General features: G+C 40.1%; 1 protein-coding gene across 2 annotated transcripts in view; it reads right to left on the minus strand.

Moving 5' to 3' along the window:
* The window catches only part of CDKL2 (cyclin dependent kinase like 2), a 50670-nt gene extending 42415 nt beyond the window's left edge, over positions 1 to 8255 (minus strand). The window contains exons 1-2 of one of the 2 annotated variants that reach the window (XM_012446930.3): positions 7782 to 8255; positions 3568 to 3764 (exon numbers count right to left, since the gene is read on the minus strand). In XM_012446930.3, the coding sequence (XP_012302353.2) occupies positions 3568 to 3735 (168 nt within the window). In that variant the 5' untranslated portion in view covers positions 3736 to 3764; positions 7782 to 8255. The remainder of the gene's footprint in view (positions 1 to 3567; positions 3765 to 7781) is intronic. The other variant, XM_012446929.3, reaches the window with a different exon arrangement.
* Between the last annotated feature and the right edge of the window lie 8469 nt (positions 8256 to 16724).

The raw sequence follows: 16724 nt of genomic DNA on the forward strand, positions 1-16724 counted from the left end.
CACGCCTGTAGCCCCAGCTACTTGGAAGGCTGAGGTGGGAGAATCACTTGAGCCCAGGAGGCAGAGATTGCAGTGAGCCAAGATCATGCCACTGCACTGCAGCCTGGGTGACAGAGCGAGACCCTATCTCAAAAAAAACTTACAAACTAGAATAAACATGATTGTGGGCTACTGGCACAAGCTTAAACAAATAGACCAATGGGACAGAATAAAATCTTACCTATATGAGAACATGTAGCAAAAGGAATATTCAGAACAGTGGAGAAAAGATGGTATTTTCAATAAATGTTTTTGGGACAACTGGATATCCATAAGGGAAAAGTCATAAGATGTGACTGTGTCAAACACCATAATTAAGATCAAGAACAAGTATTTGATAATGTTAAATTTTAACAAATATCTAGTGTAACCACTAAAAGGCAGAAACACAGTGTATAATCTCTGAGTTATTAGAAAAAAAGAAATGATAAATATAATCAATCCAAATAACAAAGGAAAGTAAGTAGAGAACAGGTAATACAATAGCACATATTAAGGTGGTAGATATATATTTTCAAAATACATCAGATATTATATTACATGTAAATGGAATAAATGCTCTAATTAAAAGGCAAATATTATCAAACAGAAAAAAGCAAAATATAACTATATGGTTTTCACAAGAAATACATCTAAACAAAAATTCAGAAAAAATAGGGGGCCGGGTGCAATGGCTCACGCCTGTAATCTCAGCACTTTGGAAGGCTGAGGCGGACAGATCACCTGAGGCCAGGAGTTAGAGACCAGCCTGCCTAACTTGGTGAAATCCCGTCTCTGCTGAAAATACAAAAATTAGGCTGGGCACGGTGGCTCAGGCTTGTAATCCTAGCACTTTGGGAGGTTGAGGCAGGTGGATCACGAGTTCAAGAGATAGAGCCCATCGTGGCCAACACGGTGAAACCCCTTCTCTGCTAAAAATACAAAAATTAGCTGGGCATGGTGGTGCATGCCAGTAGTCCCAGCTACTCGGGAGGCTAAGGCAGGAGAATCACTTGAACCCACGAGGCAGAGGTTGCAGTGAGCTGAGATTGCACCACTGCACTCTATCCTGGGTGACAGAGTGAGCTCTGTCTCAAAAAAAAAAAAAACCACAAAAATTAGCCGGGAGTGTTGGCAAGCACCTGTAATCCCAGCTACTCAGGAGGCTGAGACAGTGAGACAGGAGAATCACCTGAACTCAGGAGGCGGAGGCTGCAGTGAGCTGAGATCACACCATGGCATTCCAGCCTGGGCAACAAGAGTGAGACTCTGTCTCAAAAACAAAAACAAAAAAATTTAGAAAAATTAAAAGTAAAAATATGGAGAAAGATTTACTATGGATACACTAACCAAAATTAAACTAATATTTGTACCTTTATTAATTTCAAATAAAGTAGACCTTAAAACAAAATACTGGCCAGGTGTAGCTCATGCCTATAATCCCAACACGTTGAGAGGCTGAGGTAGGAGGATTACTTGAGCTCAGCAGTTTGAGACCAGCCTGAGCACATAGTGAGACCTCATCTCTACTAAAAATAAAAAAATTAGCCAGGTGTAGTGGCACACGTCTGCAATCCCAGCTACTTGGGAGGCTGAGGTGTAGGATTGCTTCAGCCCAGGAGTTCAAGGCCGCAGTGAGCCATGATCATGGCACTGCACTCCAGCTTGGGGGATAGAGCAAGACCTTGTCTCAAAAAAGCAAATGAAACAAAACATTACTATAATAAAAAGGGTTACTGCATAATGACAAAAGATTTAACTCAACAGCAATATATAATAATTCTAAATATAATACACTAATAATACTGTTTCTGTTTATAAAAATAAACACTAACTGAACTACAATGAAAAGTAGAAAAATCTAAAATGCAAAGGATTCACAAAGGAAGACTTTAATATATTTCTTTTCAAGCATAAGCAAGCATATAAAAAAATAAATAAAAATTTGGAAGATTTAAACAACACAATTAACATGAACTAATGAACATATATAGAATACTTTTCAGGAACAAGAGGTTTTTTTTTTTAGTTGACTATATTTTGAACCAAAAAGCAAATGTCAAGAAATTCCAAGGAAATAAATTCTTATATGGTGTATACTCACATCATAGGGGAGTTGTATCACAAATAGATAACCAGGAAAGAAAAACCTAGAAAATTTCCATGTTTGGAAATTAAGAAATATACTTTAAAATCACTCAGGGATTAAGAAAAAATATAATAGAAATGAGAAAATATTGTTAACAATCAAAATTTCCAGCCAGGCGCAGTGGCTCACACCTGTAATCCCAGCACTTCGAGAGGCCAAGGTGGATGAATTACCTGAGGTTGGGAGTTCCAGACCAGCCTGACCAACATGGAGAAACCTCATCTCTACTTAAAATACAAAAAAATTAGCTGGGCATGGTGGCGCATGCCTGTAATCCCAGCTACTGGGGAGGCTGAAGCAGGAGAATCACTTGAACCCATGAGGCAGAGGTTGCAGTGAGCTGAGACTGCATCACTGCATTCCAGCTTGGGCAACAAGAGCGAAACTCAGCCTCAAAAAAAAAAAAAAAAAAAATTCCAGGATACATACCAAGCTCTTCCCACAGGAAAGTATATATCCTTAAATGCACATTTGAGGGGAAAAAAAGGTGGGAAATTAGAGAAGCATCTATCTCAACAAATTAGGAAAAAGAGCTGCAAAATAAACCCATACAAATAAGTAGAAGAAATGAAATAATAAAGAACAAAAATTAATGAAATAGAAAAGAAATACACACGATCAACAAAGTCAAACATTGGTTCTTTCTAAAGATGAATAAAATTTAATTGAAATTCTGATGAGATTGATGGAGGAGAAGGGCAAAGATTTAACATAGTAGGCCTAAAACTGCTGTTATTCTTAGAAACATTGGCTTGCAAAGTGGGCCCTTGATTGGCACCTGGAAACTTGGATTCAGGAAGGTTCTCTTCATTTCCAAAACTGACAAAGTTAGGCAAACAATATTGTTTGTTCTGAATATCTGCTTTACTACTGGAAGTTTGGAACTTTGGTTAGTGCCAGGCAGAGGGCCTATGTGACCCATTCCCAATAAAAGCCCTGGGCACTGAGTATCTAATGAATTTCCTTGGTAGATAATATTTCACACGTATTGTCACAATCCACTGCTGGAGGAAATAAATGTGCCCTGTGTCTCCACTGGAAAAGGACTCTTGGAAGCTTGTGCCAGGTTTGTCTGGAATTCAATCCGTGTGCTTTTTCCCTTTGCTGATTTTGCTTTATATCCTTTCACTGTAATAAATCATAGCCATGAGTACAACTATATGCTGAGGACTGTGAGTCCTCCCAACAAGTCATCAAATGTGAGGGTGGTCTTTGGGACTCCTAACACAGATTATAGATAGATGATTGATAAATACGCAGAGATATAAAGAAAGAAGAAAAAAACACTTTAAAATCAGGTTTACATTCACCGGATAAATGAATTTGCATATCTAATCACTGTATTTCTTATTGCCAAAAAAGAAATTTATACTCATATTTTTTCAACTTAATTTACATACCTTTAGTAACTTGATTTCTCGCATTGCAATCTTTTTAACCATTTTGTCATCGTCACTTTCTAAGAACTTCTTGATGGCCACAATTCTTCCAGTATCTTTATTCCTACACTTCATCACCATTCCATAACTCCCTTCTCCAACCAATCCCAGGTTCTCATATTTTTCCATTTTAATTTAAAGCCAGTAGAAACTTTTTGCTGTGGAAGCCAAAACATAGAATTAACAATGTTGAGTGTGTTAATTTCCCTCACCTTTCCGGCAAATTAATTCTTACCTGCTTGTTTTCCATATTAGAGCAGTCACTGTGTTCATGGCTGTCCTGTGTTAATTCACAATTTCCTAGTGTTTCTACATGTAAGCTATGTTTTCAAAACGGTCACACACATTTTGTAATAGACAAGGCAAATGGAATTGAATCCGTTAACTTTAAATTATTAAATGCCATGTTAATGAAATTCCATGTATTTTTAATTCTAATAGAGCAATATTTGAGCTATCATACATAACAATTAAAACTCACTTTAAAAAGCACAATTCCAGCCTGGGCAACATAGCAAGACCCTGTCTCTACAAAAAACATTTGTAAATTAGCTGGGTGTGGTGGTGTATGCCTGTGGTCCCAGCTACTTGGGAGGCTGAGGTGGAAGAATCACTTGAGCCCAGGAGGTTGAGGCTGCAGTGAGCTATGATGGCACTGCACACTAGCCTGAAAAATGAAACAAGAATCTGTCTAAAAAAATAAAAATAAAAAAGCACAGGTTGTGCATGGTGGCTCATGCCTGTAATCCCAGCACTTTGGGAGGCTGAGGCAGGCAGATTACCTGAGGTCAGGAGTCTGAGACCAGCCCGGCCAACATGGTGAAATCCCATCTCTACTAAAATTACAAAAATTAGCCAGGCATCATGGTGCATGCCTATAGTCCCAGCTACTCGAGAGGCTGAGGCAGAAGAATCACTTGAACCCGGGAGGCAGAGGTTGCAGTGAGCCGGGATCGCACCACTGCACTCCAGCCTGGGCAACAGAGCGAGACTCTGTCTCAGAAAAAAAAAAAAAAAAAAAAAAAACACAATTCCTTTTCACTCAAAGGTGCATAACTGAATTTGGTGGGGGTTGTGTGTTTGTTTTGGGGATGGAGTCTTGTTCTGTTGCCCAGGCAGGAGTGCAGTGGTGTGATCTCAGCTCACTGCAACCTCTGCCTCCCAGGTTCAAGAGTCTCTCCTGCCTCAGCCTCCCGAGTAGCTGAGACTACAGGCTCCCGCCACCACGCTCAGCTAATTTTTGTATTTTTTTTCGTCCCTCCCCGCCCCCAATTTTTGTATTTTTAGTAGACAGGGTTTCACCACGTTGGCCAGGATGGTCTGGATCTCTTGACCTTGTGATTCATTCACCTCAGCCTCCCAAAGTGCTGGGATTACAGGCACTCCTGACCTCAAGTGATCCACCCACCTTGGCCTCCCGAAGTGCTAGAATTACAGGCATGAGCCACAGCTCCCGGCTTGAATTTGGTTTTAACGAAGATCAACTTTTTTGTGTGACATTGGATTTAGATCAATGTTGGAAATATTTATGCACCTTCCACTTAACTGGAAAAAATATTTGATCACAAAAAAAAAAAAAAATTAGCACAGGCCGGGAGCAGTGGCTCACACAATCCTAGCACTTTGGGAGGCCAAGGTGGGCGGATCCAAAGTCAGGAGTTCAAGACCAGCCTGGCCAACATGGTGAAACTCCACCTCTACTAAAAATACAAAAATTAGCTGGGCGTGGTGGCGTGCATCTGTAATCCCAGCTACTCGGGAGGCTGAGGCATAAGAATCACTTGAACCCGGGAGGGGGAGGTTGCAGTGAGCTGACACCATGCCACTGCACTGCAGTGTGGGCAACAGAGCAAGACTCCATCTCAAAAAAATTAACACAGAGCATCTTTGATAAAATATTTTTCTTTACTTTTCTTACAATACTAATTACTATATTGAACTTAGAAAATGAGTAATTACATCAGTATATAAGCAGATTTTTTAAATGAAATTAAATATTAGTAGTACCAAATACAGTAAAAGTATTTCAAAAATCCTGTTAATGATTACTTACTATAAGTATAATTTGAATTTGTGTTTGAAATTTTTTACTCACATTATATGACATTTTCTGAATAAAGGCAATCCTAAGACAATCTTTCTTGTTTTATCAATGATTGATGAAGGTCCAGCAATTATTGTACAAATGTTTTGGTACAGAAAAAAAAATTACTTCAGTCCAAATACAGATAGATTTTAACTCATAAGGTTTGATTGTCATGATATATATGTTATTAAACTATAACTCCAAAGTTAACTTTATTTTTAAAATATGATTTTGAAATTAAATTCCAGGACCTAAGAATAAAAAATGCTGCTCTAAATCCCAATGTGGTTCCAAAGGTTTCAGGAGAAAAAAACAAAGTCTTTTAATAATTACATATCCAACGATGATTCAGAGTTGATTTTTTTTTTAAACCTGACAATATAAAAATGCTCATTTATTAAACTTTGGAAAGAGAAAAAATTCTTGCCTATTATATTAATTGTGTACTTACAGCAATCTAAAATTAATTTACTCAGATTGTGAATTGTTTTTCCTGTTTCTCTGTTGGAAAAGTGATGCAAAGACAAAACAAATATTCTCTTTATTCTAGCAAACTATGTTAATCCAATGTATACATTTCCCACACTTGACATATAAGTTTGAGATTTCGTTTGTTTTTTTGAGATGGAGTCTCACTCTGTCACCAGGCTAGAGTGCAGTAACATGATCGCGGCTCACTACAATCTCTATCTCCCAGGTTCAAGCGATGCTTGTGCCTCAGCCTCCCAAGTAGCTGGGGTTACAGGTGCCCACCACCATACCTGACTAATTCTCATATTTTTAGTAGAGATGGGGTCTCACCATGTTGGGCAGGCTGGTCTTGAACTCCTGACCTCAGGTGATCCACCCACCTCGGCCTCCCAAAGTGCTGGGAAAATAGGCGTGAGCTACCACACCCGGCTGAGATTTTATAATATACTTATTTTTAATGTAGATATAAATGGAGAACCAAAAGATTGATCTTGGGGGGTGGGAAATGAAAACAATACCAATGAACATCAACTTAAATTATTTCATTATTTTACTACCAGTTTTCATAGCAGATTCTACCACGAACTTTTTACAGAGCGTGCCCCAGACACTAACTTTCCATGCATTTGACATTTTACCTTCTATTTCACTTTCATTAACTATTTCTTAACAAAATGTTGGTATTTGAAAAAAATTCTCCATATAATTCTATCTGTTCTTAATTTTTTTCTCTTCCATTAAGAGAATACGTTTTATTAAGGACTAGGCTTTAGGTTTATCATACCAATGACAAAAATAGCATGAATCTATAACCTGGATCATTTTAAAACATTTTGTAATTGGTGCCCTTAATATTTGAAAATGAAAAGTGAACAAAAAAAATGACTTTAAGCATGTCTGAGGTGTTCTGAAGTATATCACATGCTAACATTAATGCAGGTTGATTGCTTCAAGTTTATTCTCCCAATCAGTTGCACATCAGAACACACCACATTGAACACATCTGCTTTTTCAAGTGGCACCGTCCACAAATACTTTAAAAGCATCACGGCCTGAAAAGCCTCTTGTTTCCTGAAACAGTTACTCATAAACTATAACTTCTCTTGCCTTCTACTCTTGAATGGAAGGGTAATACAAACGAAAAAGAAACCTGGCCAATGGGCAATGTGGCATTTCTAAATGGCTCTAATATCAAAAACGTAGATAAAATATTTGGAGAATGCTAATTTTTTATTTTGTTTAAGACAGATTAAAGGGCCTGGCGCAGTGGCTCACGCCTGTAATCTCAACCCTTTGGGAGGCCAAGGTGGGCGGATCATCTAAGGTCGGGAGTTCGAGACCAGCTTGACTAAGATGGAGAAACCTCATCTCTACTAAAAATACAAAATTAGCCAGGCGTGGTGGCAAATGCCTATAATCCCAGCTACTCGGGAGGCTAAGACAAACAAGAGAATCGCTTGAACCCGGGAGGCGGAGGTTGCGGTGAGCTAAGATCGTGCCACTCCAGCCTGTGCAACAAGAGCAAATCTCTATCTCAAAAAACAAAACAAAAAAAGATTGAAATCTTTTATAGATCAAAAAACGAGATAATAATAGCTTTTAAAAGTACTATACTTACTGTTTCTTCAATCCGTTTGCATGGAAAGACCCAAAGGTTTTCAACTTGGAAACAAATTGGAGGTGAAATGCATATCGCTCGCAGGTCCAAAAGATGCTGCCAAGCAAATTAGTATTTGCAACGCTGTTGTGATTTCTTCGCAGGTCCTGAGCGACGCAGGCAAGGAGGCAGGTGGGCCTCGGTCCGCCGCAAGCTCACACGTAGGAGGACCACTGGCCGCATGCTGTCGTTGTCAAGGCAACGACCTCACTCTGTCCCCAACCACAGGCACAAAGTCCTGGGAGACAGATACGGCGCAGGTCAGAATGCGTTCACGGCAGGCACCAACATCTGTGAAGGCCAAGGGCTAGAGAGAAATTAGCTGGGTGAGAGGCACCACCTCCCAGCTCACAAGGCCCCTAGTCCCTGGAGTCTGGAAACCTGCACCACTCCAACTACCCCTGGACTAAGGCGTTGGCCGCGGAGCTGCAAGGGGGCGGTTCCTCACCCCCTGAGTGCGCCAGGCCTCCCTTGTTCTGATTGGCCGAGCCCTGTCGTCACGAGTCATGATTGGCTAAGGGCCAACCACCCAGCCCCTTCACCTGGGGCTCGGCCCAGGTTCTGCTCCCTGACGTACAGAGGCCCTGCGTCCCCACACGCCTTGGTTCTCGCCAGGAGGCGCCTTTCTTCCTTCGCGGGGGGCAGGAGGCGATTGTGGTGCCCACTGCGAAGACTATGCAGAGTGCGATAAGGTGTCCCTGACAGTCATGCCGCTGGGGCGGGGAGGAGGGTGGGAGCCGGGCGCCCTGAGTCGCGAAGGCGCGGCCTGACCGCGATTCCATGCTTCCTTTTCGTTCCAGGCGGTGGGGCCAGTCTGAGCCAGGTAGGAGATGACGGTGACAGTCTAGGAGGTGACTGATTAGTAGGCCACGCAAGGTGGAAGGCAGGTACTTGATGACAGACCTGACGTTAGGAGGGACCCTGGGGAGGCCAGTCTGGCCATTGAAAGTTAGGGAAAACACTTTGAGATGAAGGAAGGGGAAGAGGGCGTGAATGGAATGAGGAAAGCGCTGGGATGGCTGAGGATCTGGAAGGCTTGCACAACACCCACATATGGCATCCCATATGGGGTGGAGTTGGGGCTTGCGATAAAACTTACCTTAAATGCAAAAATGCGGCTCAATCCATGACTGAGCAAGACTGGTAGGTCAGAATCATGCACAGGCTTAAGTCACACAGGAACAAGGCTTTCCTCATTTTCAAGGGATCTGAGGCAGCTAGGAAGCCATAAGGCCAGTAAAATAACACTTTCAATCATGATAACTAAACGTTTCATAATCATTTTAGTCTCTACACTACTTTGATTTAGGGAATAGAGTGTCCTGGATAGCGGACAAATGTCTACATTATACCCTAATCAATATTAAGGTATTAATAATTAATGTTAAGGTATTCATTCTTTCTCGTACATTAAGAAATAGACATTCTGTATATAGTCTTTTGTGAGTTTGGTTAATTTGCATTAATCTCCCAGTGGTTAATTACCTTGGTCAAACTGCTTAAAATCTAGTTCCTGAACATTAGCAATCATCTCTTAAATTACTCTCCACAACAATCATTTTCTACATATCTTAACATCCAAAAACAATGTGCTTGGGCCATTTTCTTGCCCATCCTCCAGTAATGCCCCCCGAAAGCCACTCACTTAGGCTCCATGAGATCCCGATTGATGAGTTTTTGGCATCAGCTCAATTGAGTCACCAAGTGAAAGGGCCATAAAATCTGTAGACTACAAAAGATTCTCAATTATCAGTATATTATAGAACATGCAACTATGAATACATTTCCCCATTTTGTTAAGAAAATGGACTGACTCACTTTGAAGTTTTAAGATTCTTTGATGGGAAGACATTTGCTAAACCTGGTAGTTTAATGACCTGATTACTACATTAAAAGATTATGAAGACTAGATTTGAAAACCTAAAGTATAATGTGCCACTTATTTTGCTAAGTTGATTGAACATATACCACACCTTGCTGTATCAGCCACCAACATCTATACCATAGTGGTTGTGAACATAGGAATCCATTCCTCAAATATTAAAAATAGTATATATTCTTTCCTACTTAGATAACTGTGGTAATAAATAAAATAGCATACATTCTGTTTGTTTGCACTAGTAACGTGCCTCTTATTACCCTTATTTTTCATTTCCTTCTAGCCTCACCCCATTCCTCTGTTCATCCTCATAGCAAAACTACAGAAAAAGTCAGTGTTCATTAGTTCCATTTCTGATCTCCAGTCCTCTCTTGGGCTTCATCCTTATTACCTCATTGAAATAGTTCTTACCAAAGTCACTATGACCTACATCCTGCCAAAGACATCTGTGGTGATTACTAGCTACTCACAATAAGCTGATTCCTCTTTTGCCTGGATGCATGGCTTATTTTTTGCAAACTCCAGGAAAGTTGGGGATAGCTATGTGATTAAATTCAAGCCAGTAGAATATGAGATGTGTATGTTCCCATTCCTGGCCCATAAAAATCTAGCACTCATGATCCTCCATGCTCTTTTCCCCGTTTAGTTGGTTTAGAGATGACTCTGTGATCTTGAAGCTACCTATTGAAGTTGGTAGAGTCTTCATCCCCGTGTCCCTAAATAGCTAAGTGGGGGGAAGGCCAGACTACTTGCCTTTTCACTGCCACTCTAATACTTTTTTTTTTTTTGAGACAGTCTCACTCTGTCACCCAGGCTGGGGTGCAGTAGTGTGATCTCGGCTTGCTGCAGCCTCTGCCTCCTGGGTGCAAGCAATTCTCTGCCTCCGCCTCCCAAGTAGCTGAGATTACAGGCACTCCACCACACCCAGCTAAGTTTTTTTTTTTTGAGACGGAGTTTCACTCTTGTTACCCAGGCTGGAGTGCAATGGCACAATCTCGGCTCACCGCAACCTCTGCCTCCTGGGTTCAAGCAATTCTCCTGCCTCAGCCTCCCGAGTAGCTGGGACTACAGGCATGTGCCACCATGCCCAGCTAATTTTTGTATTTTTAGTAGAGACAGAGTTTCACCTTGTTGACCAGGATGGTCTCAATCTCTTGACCTCATGATCCACCCGCCTCAGCCTCCCAAAGTGCTGGGATTACAGGCCCCAGTTTTGTATTTTTAGTAGAGACGGAGTTTCACCATGTTGGCCAGGCTGGTCTTGAACTTCTGACCTCGTGATCCACTCGCCTTGGCCTCCCAAAGTGCTGGGATTACAGGTGTGAGCCGCCTCGCCCGGCCTACTTTTTATGGGAAGGGGAGAAAAAACTATTGTATCTGAGCCATTAGACATTTTGGGATCTATTTATTATAGCAGTTAGCCCACTCTAATTCACTTGCTATTTTATTTGAACTTTCAGCAGCATTTGACACAACTGCCTATTCTTTCCTTCTGATAAACTCTTGAAACTTGGCTTTCCATGACACCAATACTTATCATATTTTGTCTCCTGTTTTCTTTGTATGCTCCTCTCCTGTACTATAATCCTAAATTTTGGAAGTATGTGAGGTCTCAGTCAGCCTTTTCTCTTAAGTGATCTCATCTAATCCAAAGGCTGCAAAGATCTATTTGCACCATTCACAGCACAGACTTCTCAGAACTCCAGAATCACACATTTAATTGCCTGACATTTCTTCTTGGCTATCCAATTGGCATGTGAAACTTAACATAGCTAAAACAGAACTGTTGATTTCCCCTCCACAATCCACTTCTCCTCTTTCCCTATGAGTACCCGTAGTCTTCCATCCAAGCTGCCCCAAAACCCTATGAGTCATCCTTGAATATTCCCTCCCTCAAATTCAAAATACAACCCCTAAGCAACTTTTATGGGTTGTGTCTCTAAAACATATCTTATTAGCTGACCACTAACCACTGTATATCCACTGCTACAACCTTTATCCAAGCTACCATCACCTGTCACCTGACAGCTCTTCCTAATTCAGATCACATCAAAGTTCAGATCCCTACAATCCCAAGAGTAAAATTCAAAATACAAGGCCACCCTCAATTTAGCTCTACCTGCCACTTAATATCTACCTGCCTCTTAATATCATCTGCATTATCATTAGAGCCATACTGGCTTTCTTATTGCCCTTTAAGATACCAAGCTCCTTCCAAAAGCAGGGCCTCCGAATTTTCACTTGGAACACTCTACCCCTAGATTTACTCAAGGCTGCCTTCTCTTCAAATCTTAGGTATACCTCTTTTCATTACCATCCTGAGGTAGAATAGCCCCAACTCCAGTCACTATTCATCCTCTACTAGTTCTACCCCAATTAGCCATGTGGTCTTGAACAAATAGCTAACCCTACTGTGCCTGAGTTAACCCTTCTGTAAATCGTACTTCTCTCATAGGATTACCATTAGGATTAAACAGCTTGTATTCTGCCTAGGACAAATCGGAACTGAAATTAACATGTTTGCTGCCTCTCTCCTTCAAAATACAAATCCTAATGGTAGGTTGTGTCTGCTGTACTGCCAACCACCATCTAGGCAAGTTTCTGGCACATACTCAGTGCTAATATTCATTGATGGCTATACAAGTTCTTCTCACATCTTTCACATATATGTGTTACTTTATTATTCGTGCTTGCCTTGAAACACTAAGTCATTCCAAGTCACCTTCCAATGAAATCTCTCACAGCTGCTTTCTATTCCAAAAAGTTTGTCACTGTGGCAGGCAGTTTATTTGTTGTTGTTTGTTTTTAACCTCTCCAAGCTTTAGTTCACCTCTTAAAAAACAAAAAGAGGGTTATCAGAATAAAAGGTATAATGTATATAAAATGACAGGTCATCAAAAAAATTCCCTTTTTTCAATTCATAAACACAGTATTCAACATCTTTTAACTTCTGTTCCAAGTCTCCACTCTGCCTTATTACTTAATGCTGTGCTTCCTCAATTAATTCCTGATTAAGGGATCCTTAATTTTAGGCCTGCTAGTATGGAGACTGAGTTTATGATTTTCTAAAATAAAGCCAGGATAAACATGCATTGCATTCAAAGTTCAAATTCCTAGTGTTTAAAACCCCTTTTCTAAAATTATTCATTCTGAGGTTGATTTTATAGCCTTTTATTTTTGAGACAAGGTCTTGCTCTGTTGTCCAGGCTGGAGTGCAAGTCCTGGGCTCAAGTGATCCTTCGACATCAGCCTCCTGAGTAGATGAGACCACAGGCATGTGCTAACATGCTTGGTTAATTTATTTTTTGTGGAGACCAGGTCTTGCCATGTTGCCCAGTCTGGTCTTGAAATCCTGGGCTCAAGTTATCTTCCTGCTTCAGCCTCCCAATGTGCTAAGATTACAGGTGTGAGCCACCACGCCTGGCCTGTGTCACCCTTTAAAGCAGATTGACACTTTGACAATCCATCATTCAAATTGCCTCATACTATAGTATCCTGAGCCTCCGTATCTTTGGCTGTAAACAAGGACATTTAGCTTGCTTAAATTAAACCAGAGGCTATTTCTCTCCCTCAGATGTTAACAGTCCTAGACTATGACATCTTATCAGTTCTGCTTCCATTCTTGTTATTGTACCACCTATTTTCAATACAGCATATTTTATCACTCCGAATCTTTCTTCTTTAATGGCTTCCTATGGCAATTAGAAAAAAATATCCAAATAAACTCCTTACCCTGGCTTACGATCTTGGGAGAATCCTGTCTTCTACGTCACCTCTTACTAGTTTGCCATTCCTTGACTCACTCCATCCAGCCTTTTTCATTTACCCTCTAAACTTTTCCAGTTTTATATAATGCATTAGCTAGTCCTTTTGGTGGCATGCCCATGCATTAAATGTCAACTCTAGAATGGGTGACTGGGGAACACCTGCCTCAAGTTGTCACTGAGAGGTTTTGTATTATCTTAATGTTCTACATCACATTTACAACTACTTCTCCATTATCAAGTAACTACTCTCTGGGAGACCAATGGCCTATTCATTCATGTATCCTTAACATCAAGAACAAGCCCTAGTGTAGAGTTCCTAGTGCACAGAGATGCTTAATAAACAATGTTCAATGGTTGATCTTCACTAAAACAATGAACTATATAAAACAGAAATATCTGAAAGAAAAAATATGTACGCCAAGTCATTTATAGGAACCATCTATGGGCTACATTATGGGAGTTCATTATTTTGGATCATCTGTATTTTCCATAATGTGCACATGTATTTGTTTTTAATTGTGGTAAAATATACATATTTCATGTATCATTTTCAAAATAAAAAGGGCATAAGTCAAGGGAGCCAAACATAACGTACAAAGTTACAAACGCTCCTAGATAGACTGATCTTTTCAGGTCTTACATCAAAATCCCATAAAGCTTTTCTCGAGCACTCCTGTCCTTCCTTTAAAGCTTTTTTCTCCTTGTGTTCCCATCCTTCACGTAATGTTTTACTTCTGCAATTATGCAAGTGAGGAACTTTAGATTCTTCTTTGATACCACCCTTTCCCTCACCAAGACCTGGGCATTTTACCTTCAAATCTTCCAAATGCATCTACTTTAGGTTTCTAACACTGCCACTCTAGTCTAAGCTATCATAGCTCTTGACTGAAGTATTGCAACATCCCTTTACCTGGTCTACTCCCATTCATTATTGAACTCCTTCAATTTGTTTACTCTGTAGCAAGAGACATTTCAAAATAGAAATCCTGTCACTCATTACCTTCCTCCTACACCTACCCACCTGCCAAAAATCACCAACTTCCCCATTGCATTTGGTCGGGATAAAGACCAACCCCTGTGAGGCCAACTACTCTTTACTGCCTGACCCCTAGCTACCCATCTAAACATGTACCCAACTTTCCCATAGGGCTTCAGGGGCCTTTTTAACTTAAGAGTAGTAATTTTGTTTAATCATTTCTCTCTTTTTTTTTCTTTTTTGAGATGGAGTTTTTCTTTTAAGAGTAGTAATTTTGTTTAATAATTTCTCTCTCTTTTTCTTTTTGAGATGGAGTTTCTCTTTTTTTTTTTTTTTTTCTTTTGTGAGATGGAGTTTCTGTCCAGGCTGGAGTGCAACGGTGTAATCTCAGGTCACTGCAATCTCTGCCTGCCAGGTTCAAGTGATTCTTCTACCTCAGCATCTTCAGTAGCTGGGGTTACGAGTATGTGCCACCATGCCAGGCTAATTTTTTGTAGTTTCAGTACAGACTGGGTTTCACCATGTTCGTCAGGCCAGTCTTGAACTCTTGACCTCAGGTGATCCTCCCACACCCCTGCCTCAGCCTCTCTAGGATTACAGGCATGAGCCACCGCACCCGGCCTAATTATTTCTTAGTAGCACCTAGAACAGTGCCTGGTATTTTGAAGTTCAGTGGTTAATGAACTGAATGAGACAGTGGAAGTTAGAATAACAGGAACAAGTCTTGTGGCAGGGAAAATAAAGGAGGAGGGAGCCAGAGAAAGTACTGAATGGAAAAGATGAGATTTCAAACATTTCTAGACTGATTAAATCAGAAATAGAGATGTTCATCATTACAGAACCAGGAATACACAGGTTAAGTTGCATAGAAAAAAAAAATACATTGTTTTGGACTTACCAATTTTGAATTATCAAAAGGGAACTGGCTAAAACGGTATTTAAAAAGACATGTTTTTGGAACACAGGGTAGGTAGATAGTAGAAATGCAATTGAGTCAGTAACAGCTAACACTAGCCAGGTGGTCGTTCACACTTGTAATCCTAGCACTTTGGGAGGCTGAGGTGGGTGAATCATCTGAGATCAGGAGTTCGAGACCAGCCTGTCCAACATGGTGAACCCTTGTCTCTACTAAAAATACAAAAATTATCCTGGTGTGGTGGCAGGCACCTGTAATCTTGGCAATTCAGGAGGCTGAGGCAGGAGAATTGCTGGAACTCAGGAGAAAGAGGCTGCAGTGAGCTGAGATCAAACCATTGCACTCCAGCCTGGCCAACAGCCACAAGACTCCATCTCAAGAAAAACAAAACAAAAACAACAACAAAAAAACCCAGCTAACACGATTTTAGGTGCTTTACATGCTAACTCTCTGAGTCCTCACAATCACCCATCTCATTTCACAAATGAGGAAACAGGCACAGAAAAACACTTACTATTGAATGGTGGAGCTGCCATCCAAGCCCAGGCTGTCTCCAAAGTTCTGCTCTTGACCATCATATATTATCTGGAATTTACTGAGTGGATAATATATTGAACCCAGTGTAGTGCCTGTCCTAAATAAAACCACCCAGAGAAATTTTGTGAGGAAAGTAGATGAGAAACAGAAGGAACTAGTAGGGTATGGTGACAATAGAAAAAAAGGACCAGTTAAAAGAACAATGTCACAAAAGTGAAAGCATTTCAAGGGGGCAGCCAGCTTTATCAAAATTTTAAGAGGTCAAAGACAAAGATCAGCTAATTTGGCAAATAACAGAAGGCTAGTAATGTTTCTGTTAATGCTTCTGAATCAGTACTTATTTTGCCCAATATTTGATAATGCTAAAAACACTTTAGATTTTTTTAAAAATTCTAGACTTCTATTTCTGAAGCATGTAAAACATGTGTACATATACTACATAAACAGATTAGTCCTTATTTATCAAAAACTGCCAGAAATTCATTATTTAGGAATTTGACTTAATGTTGCAAATTATTTTCTATGTGAATGTACTTAAATCACAAATTTCTTTCATGACTTAAATTGTTTATCCAGTAATTTTAAATAAATTAGAGTGCTGGCATCAAACTGATCAAAAGTCTTCTAGCTAGGAAGTCTTATAAACACAAAATTAAAAAAAAAATCAAGGGTCTCTATTGATCTGTAGCTAAAATATAAATTATGATGAGCAACTCAACCTCTTGAGTGGCGAAGGTTTTCAAATATGTTGTTCCATATTAATTCCTGGGACCAAGTAATAATTTGCTGTTTCAAATTTGAACCTATTTTCAACAGTGTGGGATATACA

This window comes from Aotus nancymaae, unplaced genomic scaffold (genome assembly GCF_030222135.1).
Source record: "Aotus nancymaae isolate 86718 unplaced genomic scaffold, 86718_ANA_hifiasm-v0.15.2.pri h1tg000006l, whole genome shotgun sequence".
NCBI lineage: Eukaryota > Metazoa > Chordata > Mammalia > Primates > Aotidae > Aotus > Aotus nancymaae.